This window comes from Ctenocephalides felis, unplaced genomic scaffold, assembly GCF_003426905.1.
Source record: "Ctenocephalides felis isolate EL2017-DRISC unplaced genomic scaffold, ASM342690v1 CF-g0.4_SCAFFOLD_03571, whole genome shotgun sequence".
NCBI lineage: Eukaryota > Metazoa > Arthropoda > Insecta > Siphonaptera > Pulicidae > Ctenocephalides > Ctenocephalides felis.
This window is the reverse complement of record NW_020539725.1, coordinates 45832828-45849030: the sequence shown is the minus strand read 5'-3', so window position 1 is coordinate 45849030 and position 16203 is coordinate 45832828. Positions and strand designations below refer to the sequence as shown.

At 29.3% G+C, this 16203-nt stretch overlaps 1 protein-coding gene across 1 annotated transcript; it reads right to left on the bottom strand.

Annotated features, from left to right (window-relative positions):
- Positions 1-4215: 4215 nt before the first annotated feature.
- Positions 4216-8080, bottom strand: LOC113386139 (visual system homeobox 2-like). The gene is made up of 4 exons (XM_026623939.1): positions 7900-8080; positions 7297-7546; positions 7161-7235; positions 4216-4460 (listed from the first exon to the last, which is right to left on the bottom strand). Exons 1-4 carry the CDS (start codon positions 8078-8080, stop codon positions 4277-4279), a joined length of 690 nt encoding a protein of 229 aa, XP_026479724.1. The 3' UTR covers positions 4216-4276.
- Positions 8081-16203: the final 8123 nt, after the last annotated feature.

Genomic DNA, 16203 nt, shown 5'->3' with positions numbered 1-16203 from the left:
TTTCCCCGAAAAATATCCCCACAAAATTCCCCCGAAAAATTTCCCCGAAAAATATCCCTACAAAATTTCCCCGAAAAATATCCCCAAAAAATATCCCCTAAATATTTTTTGGGGATATTTTTCGGGGAAATTTTGTGGGGATATTTTTCGGGGAAATTTTTTAAGGATATTTTTCGGGGATATTTTTTGGGGATATTTTTGGGGATATTTTTGGGGAAATTTTTTGGGGAAATTTTTTGGGGGAAATTTTTTGGGGATATTTTTTGGGGATATTTTTCGGGGATATTTTTTGGGGATTTTTTGGGGAAATTTTTTCGGGGATATTTTTTGGGGATATTTTTCGGGGATATTTTTCGGGGATATTTTTTTGGGGATATTTTTTTAGGGATATTTTTTTAGGGATATTTTTTTGGGGAAATTTTTCAGGGGATCTTTTTGGGAAAATTTTTCGGGGATATTTTTTGGGGATATTTTTCGGGGAAATTTTTTCGGGGAAACTTTTTGGGGATATTTTTTTGGGGAAATTTTTTGGGGATATTTTTGGGGAAATTTTTTCGGGGATATTTTTTGGGGATAATTTTCGGGGATATTTTTCGGGGATATTTTTTTGGGGAAATTTTTTGGGGAAATTTTTTGGGGAATTTTTTTGGGAATATTTTTTGGGGATATTTTTTGGGGATATAAGCATTGGTACGGAACCCATAGAAATGTTAACAAATTGTATACTTATTGTTAAAATCTCTATAAAATATCTGATAATTTTGATGAGCATATGTCTAATGATCATTTTTGACCGCCAAATGGCTCATTTTTTTACTTTTTCCTCCATATCTCCGAACTGCTAGACCTACCTTCATGAAAATTTTATCGATTTTTCATCTTGTCAATACAAGTGAAATGTTTTTTGAATTATTCAAATCGGACGCTCCGTTCTCTCAAAAAACTGAGTTACCGTTTTCGGCACTTTTTGCCCCGTATCTTCGAACGGCTAGACCTGCCTTCGCCAAAAACTAATCAGCACGTCTCCTTATCAATACGAATCGAATGTTTTTTGAATTATTCAAATCGGTTGACCCGTGTTCCCAAAATCGTCGACGAAAATTTGTATCCGCACATACATACACACACATACATACATACACACACACACACACATACACACACACACACACACACACACACACATACATCCATTTTTTCTAAGGTATGCCAAAATGTTCAGAAACCTCTGAAACGTAAAGATATATAAAAAATTTTATTTTCGATTTTTTTGCGATTACTATAACTTACCCTACGGAAAGTTAAAAAATTTTGGAAAAAAAAATTTTTTTCAAAAAAATTTTGGTCCAAAAAATTTTGAAAAAAATTTTGGTCAAAAAAAATTTTGATCAAAAACATTTTGGTCAAAAAAATTTTGGGAAAAAAGTTTTTGGTCAAAAAAATTTTGGTCCAAAAAAATTTTTGGAAAAAAATTTTGGGAGAAAAAATTTTTGGGAAAAAATGTTTTTTGGAAAAAAAATTTGGTGACCGAAGTTCTAATACCCGCATAGGCACATGCATTTCTTATATTTGAATGTGCTATTGAAAAATGCATATGAATGAATTATGGGCGCGACATCTATCGCATATGTAGTAAACTTTGTAGCTATCTAGCTTTGTAAACCGTTTAAATTTTGGTCAAAAAATTTTTTTTCTCAAAAAAATTTTGGTCTAAAAAATTTTGGAAAAAAATTTTTTTTCTCAAAAAAATTTTGGTCAAAAAAATTTTGGTTTTTTATACGATAATTATACGATATGTAATCTCTACATATCATAAGTTTTTTACGTTGTTTATTTCCACCACACACAGAATACACTGAACTCCTACAGACCCCATACCCCCTACACGCATAATATTATTTATTATTATTATCTTATACGTATGATTTTACTTAAACAACTTTAAAAATTGTACCGAGAATAGAACCCGGTCCCTCTGCGTGGCGGGCAGCGGCTTTAACCACTGGACCATCGTGGTGCTCAGAAAAGACCGGTCGTCTTTTTTCGTGTGTCGTCGCGTCACCTCACCTTAATAAACAGAGCGTTTCTTAATATATAATTAATTCGACCACGGATTTTCAAACTAAAATTAAAATTTACGAATCGATAAAAACTCGAATTCTAACCATGTTAATTGGAAGATAAAATTGGGTCAGTATGGGAATACTATTCTTCTAAATAGTTAAGTTTATTTTGATATCATACAGCATAGATTTATTTTTATAATATATATTTATATATTTATAGATACATATACTAATATTTCACAATGGTACGACTTTTATAAACTTTAAGTGGAATTTTAACATCTATTTCATTGTTTTCAATGTGGAATTTGTTAGGTTTAATGATTAATTTAACTATTTAGTCGGCCTTTCCAAAATTTTCTGCCACTCTAGCAAATTTTTACGTAAATTTCTTATTGTTAGTGCCAATTAGTTTGTTATAATACATTATGCTGAATCAAATCGAATCCAATATTTGCTTTAATAAACAAAGTTATAATTTTAATAATAAATCAAAGAATATTATAAATGAAAATCTTTCCAAAAGTTGTATCTATTAAAATCAATTTATAGTATAGACATAATTCTAGTACTGGAACTAAAGCAACTACTCGATTGCCAGAAGAAAATTTGTGCGTGCCAATAATGATTGAAAATAATGATTATTACTAATTTAGGAATTTTCATCGGATGTGAGTCCATTTACATTTTTCTATAAATGGAAAATACATTCTCAATACTATTATATTGTTCTTAAGTCCTCCAAAACTGAAGACATTATTTTGTTTATGATTCTGCTCTCAAGAAACTATTATTTATGTACTATTTATACTATTGCACGACAAGTGTTTACTTCACAAATTTTCTGTACATTATATAAACTTAAAATAGTTGTATTACTCAGTATGTCAATTAACTTCTAAATCGACTTTTATATAAAACGAGGCCACAAAATTCACTAAGGCCAAGTAAAATACAGGCCCAAAAAGTATATATAGTTCAAAATCATTTTATATCCATAAATTTGTCTTACATTTCTTATATTTACACTACATATATGATTAATAAATTATTAAATAGCTATATGTTTTTAAAACTCAGAGATATTATGATGGTACATGAGTGAATAATTTTAATTTAATTACATATCGTGAAAGGTTGTATTGAAACATATTTACATATTTTATTTATTTCAAAAAGAAAATATTCTTATAGAGTTCTAAATTGCGTATTTTTTCAGCTTTTTATTACGGTAATAAGTAAATCAGAAAAGTCTTTTAATCATTCTAACAAGTATAATATCAGATATACACTTTTAAACATTATATTCTACACAGCTATACATTAATGTATTTATGCATCAACCAAAAATTAAAACTATACGCACTTTACATACTTAAGAAAAGTATATTGAATTAAAAGAAAGTTTTCTTACCAAAAGGTAATGATACAATGATTTCTCAAAATTATATACAATACAATTATTATTTTCAGTATCGTGTCAATTCTTATTATCACTGAATCAGTCAATATAATTTGTAGTATATATATATACTACAAAGTTGCTCTTTTATATTGGTTTATAAGTTTGATACTATGATGTTCAGATTTGGCAAAGAAATTATAGTAATATAATTCTGTCGTATTCTCAATGTAAGAATTGGCTAAAATAACTACTAAAATAAGCAGCTTTTATAGTTTGTTCAAATAAAACAATTATAATAGCAATTGAATAAAATACAATGGTTTCAGGAGAATTCGAATTGAATATGCCAAATAATATAGATTGTATCTGAATTCCATATCACTTACCATTTTGATTCGATGCTATATGGAGTCTTAATTAAATACTAGTAAATTCAAATAAAATTATATATGTATATATGTAGTAATCTGATAATTCAATAACTTTTTTTAGTTTTCCTGGGTGCACGTGAACTAAAACTCAAATACCCACGAAATTTGCATCACCATTTATTAAAAAAAGATCACATAGTATCAGATTTCACAAATTTGATTTATTTAATTTTATTCACATCATAATTGCTCAATTTTAGAAAAAATGTTATTATGTTTATTATCTGTTTTAAATTATTTATCAATTAGTATTAAATGGTATCTACAACATTTAAGATGAGACATTGATCAATCGATACAAATTCCTCGTTGCACACATTAATATATTCTCCTTCTATCACAATTATATCTTAATACCTGATTCTTAGAATGTTTTAAAACAATGTTTCAACACCAGGCCTGTCCATTCTGTTAGGATTCGCAATGCTATTCGCATTGTCGTCGGGTAGTCCCGCCTGCATGCCAGCTAATGACCGCACCTGGAGCAGTAGTCCGCCTCCGAGCAGCCGCGCTTGGTGTTCTTGCGCTTTGGCTCGTAGGCAGGCTATCGAGTTATTCCTGTAGAAAAAATGCCTGTGCGATTTTATAACGGCAAGTTCGAAGGATGTAGTGTGTGCATGCGTACAACAATATTTTACATCTCTATTGCATTTGTAGTAGTACATAATATATCAATTTTATGTCAGTATGTTGAATGTATTAGTAATGCAATTATTGCTATATGTATAATATTTAGTGCATTTAAATTAGTAGCAAATCTTTGGCATTTATTGAGTCTATATCAGTTGTCTTCTTATTGACAATCACTGTAATTTTATTTTTCTTAAATTGAAATAGCTATTTTTAACTTTCCGTAGGGTAAGTTATTGTAATGGGCCGAAAATCGGAATTGAAAATTTTTACATTTCTCGACGTTTTGAAGGTTTCTGAACATTTTGGCATACCTCAAAAAAAATGGATGTGTGTGTGTGTATGTATGGATGGATACAAATTTCCAGTCACGTTTTCGGGCGCACGGATCAACCGATTTGAATGGTTCAAAAAACATTCGATTCCTATTGATAGGGAGAAGAGCTGATTAGTTTTTGGCAAAGGCAGGTCCACAGTTACGGAGATGAAGAGCAAAGAGTGCAGAAAATAGAAATCGACTTTTTGAGAGAACGGAGTATCCGATTTGAATGATCTAAAAAACATTCAATTAGTAATGATTGGGAGAAGTGTTTATTAGTTTTTGGCAAAGGCAGGCCCAGCCATTTTGAAGATACGGAGCTAAATATGTAAAAAATGGCAGTTTTTGAGAGAACTAAGCGTCCGATTTGAATGATTCAAAGAACTTTATGCTTGTCTTAACAAAATAATTGATTTTGGAAAAAAAAATTTTGTTTCAATTTTTTTTTTTTTTTTTAAATTTGTATATCGAAAATAATTCAGATTTCATTTTTAATTCTGACTATTGTTCTAATATACTTTAAACAAATAATTTCAACTTTGCATTTCAGTTTATATAATTCTTATAAATATTAGACAATGTTACAATATTTATAATAATCTATTTGAAAACATTCAGTATTTTTCGAACATTTCGTTACGGTACGGGAAGTTCCAGCAATTTGCCTTAAGGCACGATGCCACCCACCCCACTTGTTATATATTATTTTAACTTCCCGTAGGGTAGTTATAGTAATGGGCCGAAAATCGAAAATTAAAATAATTTTTTTGCATTTCTCGACGATTTGAAGGTTTCTGAACATTTTGGCATATCTCAGAAAAATTGGATGTGTGTTAATAAGTACGTTCGACTTGGTAACTATTATCTAAAGCAAAGTTGATCCAAGACTGAATTCTATATAGTAGGTATGACTAAAGCTATAAGTCGTACGACTAATGTTAGAGTAAGAGTAAGAGCCTTAATCGTATCGTAGCACATTTTAACTAGTGGTGTATGACATCATGTCTTAAGGCAAATTGCTGGAACTTTCCGTGCCGTAATGAAATATTCGAGAAATTTTAAACGTTTTCAAATATATTATTACAAATACTGTAACTTTCATTATTTTTGCTATCTTGTTATATCTCTGCAAATGGAATGTATACATAAATCAATTCATCTCCAGAACATTAACAATCGTCATTTCATTTCGAAAACAATTTCAAAAAAATAATTGCCTAATTTACACAAAATTGAAAAGTGCTCCCTATAGTCACAGTCTAAACGCATTTGCAAATAATTCTGTGCGACATTTTCACTTATTCTGTGCTTAGCATGGCGGCATTTTCACATTTTTCAATAGTTTTCACCGAATTGGAAAAGTGCTCCAGTACATAAACAGTCTAAACGCACTTGGGTATACATTTGTACCAGAGCGGCGCTTAGACTGTGCTTAGCTTGGTTAATTTTTTGAATTTTGTATCCAAAACTACAAAAATATTTTATGGAAAATAAAAAAAGATGTAGTAATTTTTTTATACTCAAAAGCAATAGTTTTGTCAATACAAGCAGAAAGGTTTTTAGATCATTCAAATCGGACGCTTAGTTCACTCAAAACCTGCCAATTTTTGCAATTTAGCTCTGTATCTTCGAAATGGCGGGATCTGCCTTTGTCAAAAACTAATCACCTTTTTTCCCAATCATTACAAATTGAATGTTTTTTAGATCATTCAAATCCGATACTTCGTTCTCTCAAAAACTCGATTTGTATTTTCTGCACTCTTTACTCCGCATCTCCGTAACGGCTGGACCTGCCTTTGCCAAAAACAAATCAGCACATCTCCCTATCAATAGGAATCGAATGTTTTTTAAACCATTCAAATCGGTTGATCCGTGTGCTCGAAAACGTGAACGAAAAAATGCGGACCCACAAAACACACACACACATATACACACACATCCATTTTTTCTGAGGTATGCCAAAATGTTCAAAAACATGAAGATATGCAAAAATTTTCATTACTATAACTACCCCACGGTAAGTTAAAAAATAATCTCAAAAGGTAACAAATTGACTTATAAAATTATCAATGATCAGGAAGCAAACAACTGACAATAGAACTGTTCAAATGTTCATGAAGCTTAAACTTACTATTTTTCAATTTGAGGAATAACTTCGGAAAATTGTATTTAACTATTATTTCTTTGTATTTAACAAAAATATAATTTTACTTATTTGTTTGATGAATGAAGCTAAAGAAAGCCAGTGATCTCATTCGAAATGTGTGAAATCGGGTGTAATATTTCAATTACAATTTTTGTTAACTAACCTGAACGCTTCTGGATCATCCGGTGACACACCTCCAAAACCGTGTTGGTCTTCTGATACGACCAAATTATTGTTCCTTTGTGATTCATATTGTTAGGAGACATATTTATGTGCCCTGGACTCGTTCTCGGTGATGCATCGTTTGGGTACCATCTCTCCGTGTTCGGATTGCACTGGTATTTTTAAAATGGTCATCTGTTTGGTTTTGTGGATGTGTTTGCTGTTGTCGAACGGAGCCTCCGCTGGTATCACTTGCATCGTCCGTCCTCACAGATGCACTATCTTCACGATCACTTCCAGCACCTCCACTTCCACCGCCCCCTGGGGCTCCAGATCCAGGATCATCTTTTAGATGTTCTGCTGCTTCGATTGATTTTCGGTGCATACCTGGGAGATAAGTAAATGATTATTTTAGAATGGAATCTGGACTATGTAAGGTATTTGATAAGCCCAGAAAGACAAAAAATCAGTTGTTGTAAAAATGGTATAAACTTTGTAGTCATTCTTTTTTTTCAGAATTTCAAACAATTCAAAATTTTAGATAAAAAATATTCACTAACGTTTATAAATTCTTTATTGCACGCATAGAAATAACTTTGATTATGAAATTAACAAATTTTGTATCGTGCTCAGAAAATGTATTTTTAGATGCACCATATGTTTTAACACCATTTATTCATTTCTTATTGTATTGTATTCTAACATTATTATGCTTTTTATCAAAATTGATTAATACTGACCTAATAACCATGGAGCTACAGATTCGTTTTCCTTTGCACTCTTTAATATCGTTTCTGGTAAAGGTAATGAATGCCTGACCATGGCTCCATATAATCCATACTCTGCCATAATAGTACTCCGGCCCCAACATTTTTCTGTTTTGCGCCATTTTGCACGACGATTTTGGAACCACACCTGCATAGTGAAAACTCAATTAAGATTTGAATGCAATAAGCGGGATGAAAAGAAACAACCAGGGGGCAAGAAGATCTACTATTTTATGTTTAATTTTAAAGACGTTTCACAAAATGAATTATTTCGTGAAGCTAAATTGTTTGATCAATACAATACATTTTAATTATGAAGGTGAACAACAAATTCAGGAATCATAACCATAAACGTGATGAAAAAAATTCTTTCCGAACACTAATAGTTAATGATGTCATACATCCAGCTTTAGTAGTTATTTCTACTTAAGTTATTACATACAGTCTCATTGTTTGTTGAAATACAATTCTCGTATAGAATTTTGTCAGAAGAATTCATCATGAGAGTTCGAATAACTATTAATTTAATTTATTTCTTGTAATATTGCTTTTTTAAACTTATTTTACTTTTCCATTTGTTATTTTATTATTGTTTACATCTAGCCATTGCAGAGATTTATGTGGTCTCTTTTACCCATACCATATGTTAAGCTATTCTAGAGGTCATATGAAACACTGTTGAATCTAACTTAAAATTAACAATACAATGAAGATTTTGCCTTTTAAATAACTATTTAGGTATCGTAAACTAGACAATAGTGCTTGAAATAAAAAGAAACTAAAAACAGAAAAAAATACTTTGATCAAAATTTTGACATTGTGGCTATCCATCTCCTGATAGCAACATCATAAGAATGTATGTAATGGCTGGTTATACATCTTTTGTCTTCTACTTTAAAATAGTATCGGTAAAAAATGTTATACTTGTTTTACGCACGGAACTTTAAGCTCCGCTCTACCCTATCACAAAATATTGTAGTAGATCCTAGAAGTAAAATTTGCAAACTTGTACACATTTTAGAAAATCTGATCCAAATTGCTATTAATTTATTATTATTATCATATTAAAATTGATCAAGATTCAATATTATAAAATTCTATTATTTTTGCCTGTGTCAAATATAGGACTTTATCGCTTTTATAAGTGGCTTAACATAGGTCTTATTCGGAACATAAAGCGCGTTAGTATTTCAATTAGACAAGCACATAATTCTCCAACACTTTTATCAAGTTGATAACTCAGGGTGCAGATGTAGTGTTGTCAATAGAACACAAAAAGCAGAACCCTCAAAATATTGTTTCAGTTTCACAATTTTGAATAAGAATGAAAATTTCTGTGGAAACATATCTATATTTTCCGTGCCAGAGGGAAAATAGATCCATTGTCGTATTTTTAATATTAGAAGTAATATTAATTGTGTAATAAGGGAATTTACGGAAGCAATCGCTACAATGTAAAATAAATAAAATTAAACTAGTGTATAGCATAGCGCTTTGGCAAATTGCTGTAACCTTCCGTTCCGTAAAGAATTGTTCGAAGAATATTAAATGTTTTCAAATGGATTATTATAAATACTATAATATTGTCTAAAAATATTTTGTATAATATTTATTTATAAGAATTATATGAACTGGATTACAAATTTAATTTTTTTTATTTAAAGTTTATAAGTGAGCTTGCGAACTCTAGCCAGAATTAAAATTAAAATCTGAATTATTTTCGATATACAAAAAAAAAATGGAACAATTTTCTTTCTAATTTCAAATATTGTTGTTAAAAAAATGTTTAACTTACATGTTTTTGGAATATCGATGCTGGAACTTTTTACCCGCGGACCTTTACCCTCCGCTCTACAGTACGTAATTTATATTCATTACTGTTAATATCGAATTTACTAAATTATTATTATGAACACACCCAAGTTGATGTGGTATTAAATGAAAATGTGCAGTGTGAATTGTACCCCTTGTCCTTTATGAGCTTCCACCCTTTATTTCTACACATATGTGCGAATAATCGACCAGTATTGCGGAGTTTATGTTTGTTGAATAAATTTCTACAAAAGCACTGAGTTTTGTAAAAAACAGTTTGATAAACAATAAAATTAGGCATTACAAAACAATTTTATAAAAATCGAAAGATAATTCGAAAATTATAATTTGATTGCATACAAAACTAATGGGCATTATACAGCACTATTTTTGATATGCTTATAAGTACAATTTATATTAATCAATTCAAAAAGTAGAATATGCATACGAAGCTCGATCTTCTTTTTTTTGTTAAATCTTTTAATCCATTTTCCTCCACATATGTGTGCTATGTAAAATAGGTAATTTTCAAAATGCGTTCGACGTTTGTCTGAGGCTTGGTAAATTTCGTTCTGTTAATAGGCGTTAATAAATCATTCGAATTTCAATTAACTGCCGGCGAGCCCTGGAATTCGTCGAAGTATGCGTGGACGGATTCCTCAACGCTTTGGGGATGATTCTAGAGGATTAGTCAATTATAATAAAGTCACCCTGATGCCACCTGAATTCCACCGATGAGGGAAGATCATGAGGCGTGAGGCAGAATACTGAACCAATGCAAAAATTGTGTCAGAGGAGAAAGAGGTCGATTATCGATAATTTTTGAGTGCCAGACATAGGGGTTCGCGTCATTCGATTTGCAACAGATTTTTATTTTAAATTTTTCAAAATTTTATATTGATTTTAAATTGGTATTAAAAACTGGTATTTTCTACTAAAAAACTATTTTCGAATATCTATAATTTCATCGTGAAACCCAAACCAGAATTTAAAAACTGATAAAACCATAGTACGCGTTCATAAAATCATAAATTTGCCATATTTGATAAATATGCATTGTGTAATAATGACATTCATTAACTTCCCGTAGAATAAGTTATAGTAATCGCAGAAAATCGAAAATAAATTTTCTGCATATCTTTAAGTTTCAAAGGTTTCTGAACATTTTGGCATACCTTAGAAAAAAATGGATGTATATGTATGCGTGTGTGTGCATGTGTATATTTGTATGTGTGCGTATTAGGGTTTGCCGGTTCTCAAAAACCGGTTTTAGAAACCGGTTTTTTGGTGAAAATTACGAAATTCAAAAACCTTTAGTGAAAAAAGTCGGTTTTCACTGTATAAATGGAAAATGACAAATAAAGCCAAATATAAAAGATAGATGAAAGCGTTTTGATTCTTGAAATGATATCGGCTCAATAGCATTTGACATCTTATCAGTGTGCAATGGTTCTTCCCAGAAAGGTTTTGTATATATTATTTTAGATTTTTATACCAGTGTATATATTAATTTAAATCAATGTGACTTCTTCTTGAAGAAGTAACTTCCTCTACTCAAACTTAAAAAAAAAATAGTTGTAAGTCCTAGAAGCCACAAATAAAAGAACAAAAAACTTAGAATTATTAAATTAAAATTAAGCATAAATCATAATTTCAGTATGAGAGTATTTTCTGTTTCAGGAAATTTTGTGAGTAAACAAAGGACACGTCTAAGTAGCAATTCGATAGACGTTTTAAGTTTTTTGAAATCACATTTTATTAAATAAAAAAAACAATTAGAATGTTTAAAATTAATTAATTAAAATTGCTCGGAACAAACAATACCCGAGTTTAGCTTAATTGTTTTTAAAACTAAAATTGATATTAACAAGTATGTATCAACATGTATCTAATATTTTCTTTTATAATTTAATGAATGTTTTTTATTTTAAAATGTATTATTTTTATTTATTCGAAAACTATCTTTTCACTATCATAAAAATATTTTCATTCTTATATGTGAAAATTATACATGAATAACTAATAATTATTTTCAAAGTTATTATTCAAGATAAACTATTATTTTTTAGCTCTACTAATTAAAATTTAAAAAAAAATGGTTTACTATCCATAAAATTGAACAATAAATAAATTTAGTCAAATACTGTTATAAATCACACTAAATTTGCGGATAAATTTCAAAATATTCGAGCTAAAATTTATTTTTTATATAAAATTTTAAAAACGGCTACAACCGGTTTTATAGTAAAATAAAAATTCGAAAACCGGTTTCCTGAAATGTCGGTTTTTGTATAAACCCTAGTGCGTATGTGCGGATACCGATCAACCGATTGGAATAATTAAAAAAATATTCGATTCTTATTTAAAAGGTCGAGCCGATTCGAAGATATGTGGCAAAAAGTGCCAAAAATGTTAATTGATTTTTTGAGAGCATCTGCTTTGTATGATTTAAAAAACATTTTATTTGTGTTGATGAAATGAAGAACTGATGAAATTTTTGGTAAGGCAGGTCTAGCGGTTTCGGTCATTAGACATATATACGTCAAATTATAACATATTTTATGGATATTTTAATAATAAGAACAAATTTAGTACACTTTTCTATGGGTTTCATTCCGTTATACAGCGACGCGTCGCCCACGCGCTTTGATACTTCGTTTCTAGGCAGCTAACGTATCACGATTGCTTTGAAAAAAAGTTCAAAAATTCCAAAGTATAAAAGTATAATCAAATTTTTTAAATACGTAAATTTTTTTCAAAATTTTTTAAAAATCTCAAAGATCGATTTTTGGCAAAATTGAATCTTTTTTAAAAAAATTAATTTTTGGTACGGGAAGTTCGTAAGTTTTGGTACCAATTTGCCTTGGCACGATGCCATGCACCACTAGTTTATATCAATACTACAAAAATCTGTATAAAAATGTCATTTCGCGTGAAATCTTTCATACATCAAATGCCATTTCCCTAACGAACTAATCGCTCGCAACCAATCCAATATAGAATATCTGGCGAACGCGAATACTTGCGCGACGCCGTTCGATATAATCCAATTCCTTTTCCAATAACAACATATAAAAGCTCAACAGGAAATAGTCGAGCAGGGATGATGAAAACTACATATTTTTTCGGAAACATATTAGATATTCATATATATACTGTTCACGTTGCCCTGAACCCTCGTCTGCAATTCAAAAGTTCCAAATTTTTTAATATGCTGTACTAATATTTACCGTTTAGTTGAAAATAATAATTACTGTTCTCAATATTACTACTACAAATGTATATACATCGAAATAAGACATGCTAAATGTATAACTGCTTCAAATAATATGATGAGTCTCAGATTCCACACATAACTTTTTAATTATATTGTGGAATTCAAATCAGCCACTTAAAAATAAACATCTATCAAACAAACAAATATCGATGTTTGTTTATTAACAAGAAAATATGTTCATCACCGCCATTTTTAGAACAAATGTATTTCCAATAGCCCAATTTATTTTAATGCCAAAGGTTATACAATATTTTTAGTTATACCCATGTCATACCTGTAGATGTATAAATAAATATTTTTTTGCATAAGAATTCCACCTACACGATGTCGTCGAAGGTAAAATAGAAGGACTAAAAGAATTAGCATTAAGAAAAATGCAGACGATTGATGATAAACGCAAATAGAGCAAATACAAAAACTGAAAGCCAAAGCACAGGACCAGGGAAACAGAAGTTTGGAAAGAAAATTGAATGAAAATGAACAAAACAAGTGATTAACAGTGATAAAATGGTAATAGAATAATAATAAATAAAAACAAGTAATTAGGTAAATTAAGATAATCTCATCTTTACTTTTGCCTTCGCTTTAAACTTAAATTTAAATTGAATCCAAAAAAATATTTACATAAAATTTACATAAAATTGTATGTAGAAATGCTAATAAGAAAGAATAGGTAGAAATTGAATTTTTTTAACAGGTTTGCCGATATTGCCAATTATATTATGTTACTCGTTAGTATTTCATATTTATATTTTGTTCCACAATAATAGATTTCCACAGATTGCCTCGATTCAAATTCATATTATTTACATTCATATTAAGTTTACTGAAATTGTTGCACAGCCCTGATGTTGTATATCCTTTCACTATAGTAATTTGATTTTAGAGCTGCACGAGCTAAATATCTTGTTAGTGGTTATATTCATGCTTTCTATTAGGGAATGCAATACCGGTTTACCGGTATACCGAATTACCGGTAAACCGCTTAATTTTTCGACGGTAATTTTACCGGTAAATAACTTAAAAATACCGGTATTTTCGATATTTTTACATGGCGCTTGTGGATACATGTTACATATGTACATGTTTTAAATCCCATGATCGCTGACAAGAAATATCACTTCACGCTGTTGTGTTATATAAACATGTGTCAAAATATTATCTCGACTCGTCATTAAACTGAATATTTATTACTTTTCAAAGGGCTTCATATTTCAGTATTTCAATAAATAGAACGGACTAATCAATAATGATGTTTTTTATCTTATATAAAAAATGTAACGGATTTTTAAAGTGACATGGGCTTACTAGTGGGTAATACATACTAACTTAATACATGCTAATCATAATTATCGAAAGTATTTTTATTAAAAAACAATTTTATTTATCAAACAACCTGAAAATATAAAAAAAAATTAATATATTTCACGTACAAAGTGTCGCATTTTGAGAATAGTATAGGATCATTATATTGTTTTAAATAAAGTTTCGTATATTAATTTAGTATCAAAATAACTTGTGTAAAATATTGATTTTGATAAAAAGTACTCAATAGTCAATATTGAGTAGTATTAATACTTTTGTACCTGTTATTTTAGCAACGATTATTTTTTCAGCACTCGATATCGATAATTTGTTTCGACTCTTCTAGCACTAGTTATATAGTAACACGGAGAAACATTATTTTTTTAGTGTATTTACTTATTTAAATTTATTCGGGGAACTACTATTTTCTTTAGGCATTAATTCGGGAATTATTTTTCTTTGTGGAAGTTACTAGAGTGCCAATTGAAATATCGTCTAATAGAACTCCACAGCCGCCATTTGTTCATTGCAAAGTGTTTTGTCAGTACGTAGATACAAATTGAGATCGAAAGTTGTTTAGTTATATTAATTTAGTGAAATAATTGTTTTAGAATAGATTAGTAGTTCAGTGCAAAGTTATTTTTCAACGCGTAGATACAATTTTGTAGTGAAGTTTGATAAATTTGTGCTTGTGCAAAATTATAAATTGACTAAATTAATTATTTGAGAATATATTTTTTTAATTCAGTGTGGAGTGTTTTTCCAATAAGTGAAGTTTTAAGTAATTTTAGGAAAGTTTGTTTACTTCGTGCTTGTGGAAAATTATTAATTTTAAAACAATTGTTTTTCAATCAAAATATGAATTCAGAAACCAATATATTTCAAGAACATAAGAAAGGAAACGAGGTGAATCCTGTGTGGCATTATTATTTAGTTGCCAAACAAGGACAAGTAGCAAAATGTGTTAGGGGGTACATCTAAAACTTGCATATGAACATTTATTAACAATACCGCCAACAAGCGTGGAGTCGGAAAGAGCTTTTTCAGCTGCTCAACATATAAATACCAAAATAAGATCGAGATTAGACGACGGTACGTTAGATCATATTTGTTTTTTAAAATCTTATTTTAGTTCGCATAAGTATTATAATAAACTATTTTTTTCATGTAATTATATTTTATTAATTTTTATATTATTTTGTTACATTATTATTAAAAATAAATGTTTTGTTGTTCAATTGTTCTTTTATTCTTTGGTTTTTATTATTATTATTTTTTATCTTTATTAGGTCTGTTTTTTATATTTGTATAAGTAACTTTCAATTTTGTTTACATTTTTTAAAAATAATCTTATTACCGGTAATTTACCGGTTTACCGGTTTTAAAAGTCGAAAATATCGAAATACCGGTAATTAAATTTTTGATCGGTATTGCATTCCCTACTTTCTATCAAATTACTTCAGATTTTCTCATTATTTATGATATTGAAATTAAATACATAAATTGTTTATTTCAGTTAACTTAATTTTAAATAGAATTTTTAGGAACTGAATAGAAAAATATGACTTGGCAAATACGTTTTTGTTTTATATTATTTAGCAAATAAACACTGAATAATTTCCAAAATAGATGTTTTCCTTGATAATAAATTCAAAAATCAAATTCAATTAATGCTGGCAAATCATAATTAATAAATACATTTTATCAAACTATCAAAATATTTTTTTTCTTATTTTACTTTACAAATATAATTTTTGATATATTTTTCGATGATAATCTATGTAGAAGTAAATAGAGCAAAACTTGCCATATTTTATGGGCTATATATTTCCCCAAATTATAAAGCAGTAGTACGTAATTTAAATTGTTGGAATACCCAGATT

Excerpts from the sequence above, each read along its gene's own strand:
- LOC113386139 (XM_026623939.1), bottom strand. The coding sequence starts at position 8,080 with ATGCAGGTGTGGTTCCAAAATCGTCGTGCAAAATGGCGCAAAACAGAA. Across the intron at positions 7,547-7,899 it reads TGTAGCTCCATGGTTATTAG|GTATGCACCGAAAATCAATC; the intron begins GTCAGTATTAAT and ends CTTATCTCCCAG. Across the intron at positions 4,461-7,160 it reads GATGATCCAGAAGCGTTCAG|GAATAACTCGATAGCCTGCC; the intron begins GTTAGTTAACAA and ends TTTTTTCTACAG.